Below are 1483 nucleotides of genomic sequence, written 5' to 3'. Positions count from 1 at the left end.
TTTATTGATATTACGAAATATTAGCTAGTGACTATCCAGTGACGAGTTAGAAATCTTATCTAGTTAACACTGTCTAGTGCCTAGATAGTAAATCAAATTGGCTAGATTTATTTCTGCTCGGGTACCTATTCAGATCAATATTTTATCAATTAACTTTTTTAAATTTATATATATTTTTTATTTAAAAAAGGTATAAAATGTTAAAAATATGTTTTTTTTACTCTTATTTGCCATGGTGAATTTTACTTTTTGTTTAAATCTTGAGAGTTCAATTAAATTCTTTTGGTTAAAAATATGTACTTAAGTACATATTTTCTATAAAAATTATATGTTATTTTTACAAATTTGTTTATTCATGTGGAAAATGTAATAAATCTGCTTTAAAACGATTGATCGCCAAATTCTTAAATCGTTTAACCAAAGTTAGAGCGTTCTAAGAATATCGTGACTTCGGAATTTGTGTAAATTTAAATATTCCACATCTCTCTTAAAAAACATTATGAGATTATTAAAACCTGATAAAAATAAGTATAATAAAAAGTTTTCTAAGGAACAAAAAATACTCATTTTTTTGTTCAATTTGACGTAGAATCGCGTCCGTATATATATTTCCTTGTAAACTTATTATTTTCAGAACAATTGTTTGGAACTATTCTGTAATTGTTTCAGAAAAGTTATCAACCTGGAAATTATTGAAGAGGATTCCTACGAGAAGGATGCTCTATTCTATGTCGAATTGGGCGAGCCGGTGCTGCAAGGAGGTGATTAAATCTTTTATCAATTTGATTAAATTTTTTAATACTGAATTTCCCGACATACTTTGAAGTCATTGCGATAATACTTCCTTTTCCCATTTTTTTTCTGTACAGGACCAAGCATTTAAATCGGTATACGAAACAAAAAAGTTCCCGAGAAGTTAAAAATTTACAGTCAATGAAGTGAATATGATACAATAATTGTAATGTATATATAATAATAGATAAATTATTTTAATGTATTTCAATTATTTTTCCATAACAAATATTTCAGTTACTTTTTTTTTAAATTCCGTAATAAGAAAAATATAAGATAATTTTGTGGGATTAATTTTTCTCCAAGGAGCTTTTTTGCGTGCTCGTATAAGAAAATCTGATACACAAATTTAAATTACTTTTTATTATGTACTTTAAATTTACATGTTTATAAACGAAATAAGAAGAAAATCTCGATTTAAACTTTCAGCATTTGATTTCGATAGCGCCGTCACTTGCTTACGTTGTTCTTTTCACTCGATCCAATGCAATTTTTGCTGATACGAAGTTCGATGGAAGACTTTTCAGTCTCTTGACGAGGATAAATGTGATGGGAAAACTTTGACTCTAACGTGGGAACACCACATAAAAACTTATCTATTTCCGAGCAATTATGTTTAATTGCGATAAAAAACGATAAGCTTTAATATTTAAATGTGTTTAAATTCGAAACAACCTTAATAATGAAGACT

The 1483-nt window shown here is 27.2% G+C and overlaps 1 protein-coding gene across 1 annotated transcript in view; it reads left to right on the top strand.

Moving 5' to 3' along the window:
• Calx (sodium/calcium exchanger 3) overlaps window positions 1-769 on the top strand; it is a 29695-nt gene extending 28926 nt beyond the window's left edge. Inside the window, exon 3 of the mRNA XM_018506642.1 lies at window positions 670-769. Within this exon, the coding sequence (XP_018362144.1) occupies window positions 670-769 (100 nt within the window). The remainder of the gene's footprint in view (window positions 1-669) is intronic.
• The last annotated feature ends 714 nt before the right edge of the window (window positions 770-1483 follow it).

Source organism: Trachymyrmex cornetzi, unplaced genomic scaffold, assembly GCF_001594075.2.
Source record: "Trachymyrmex cornetzi isolate Tcor2-1 unplaced genomic scaffold, Tcor1.1 scaffold229, whole genome shotgun sequence".
Taxonomy (NCBI): Eukaryota; Metazoa; Arthropoda; class Insecta; order Hymenoptera; family Formicidae; genus Trachymyrmex; species Trachymyrmex cornetzi.
Note: the sequence above shows the minus strand (reverse complement) of the source record. Positions and strands in the feature narration are given on the sequence as shown.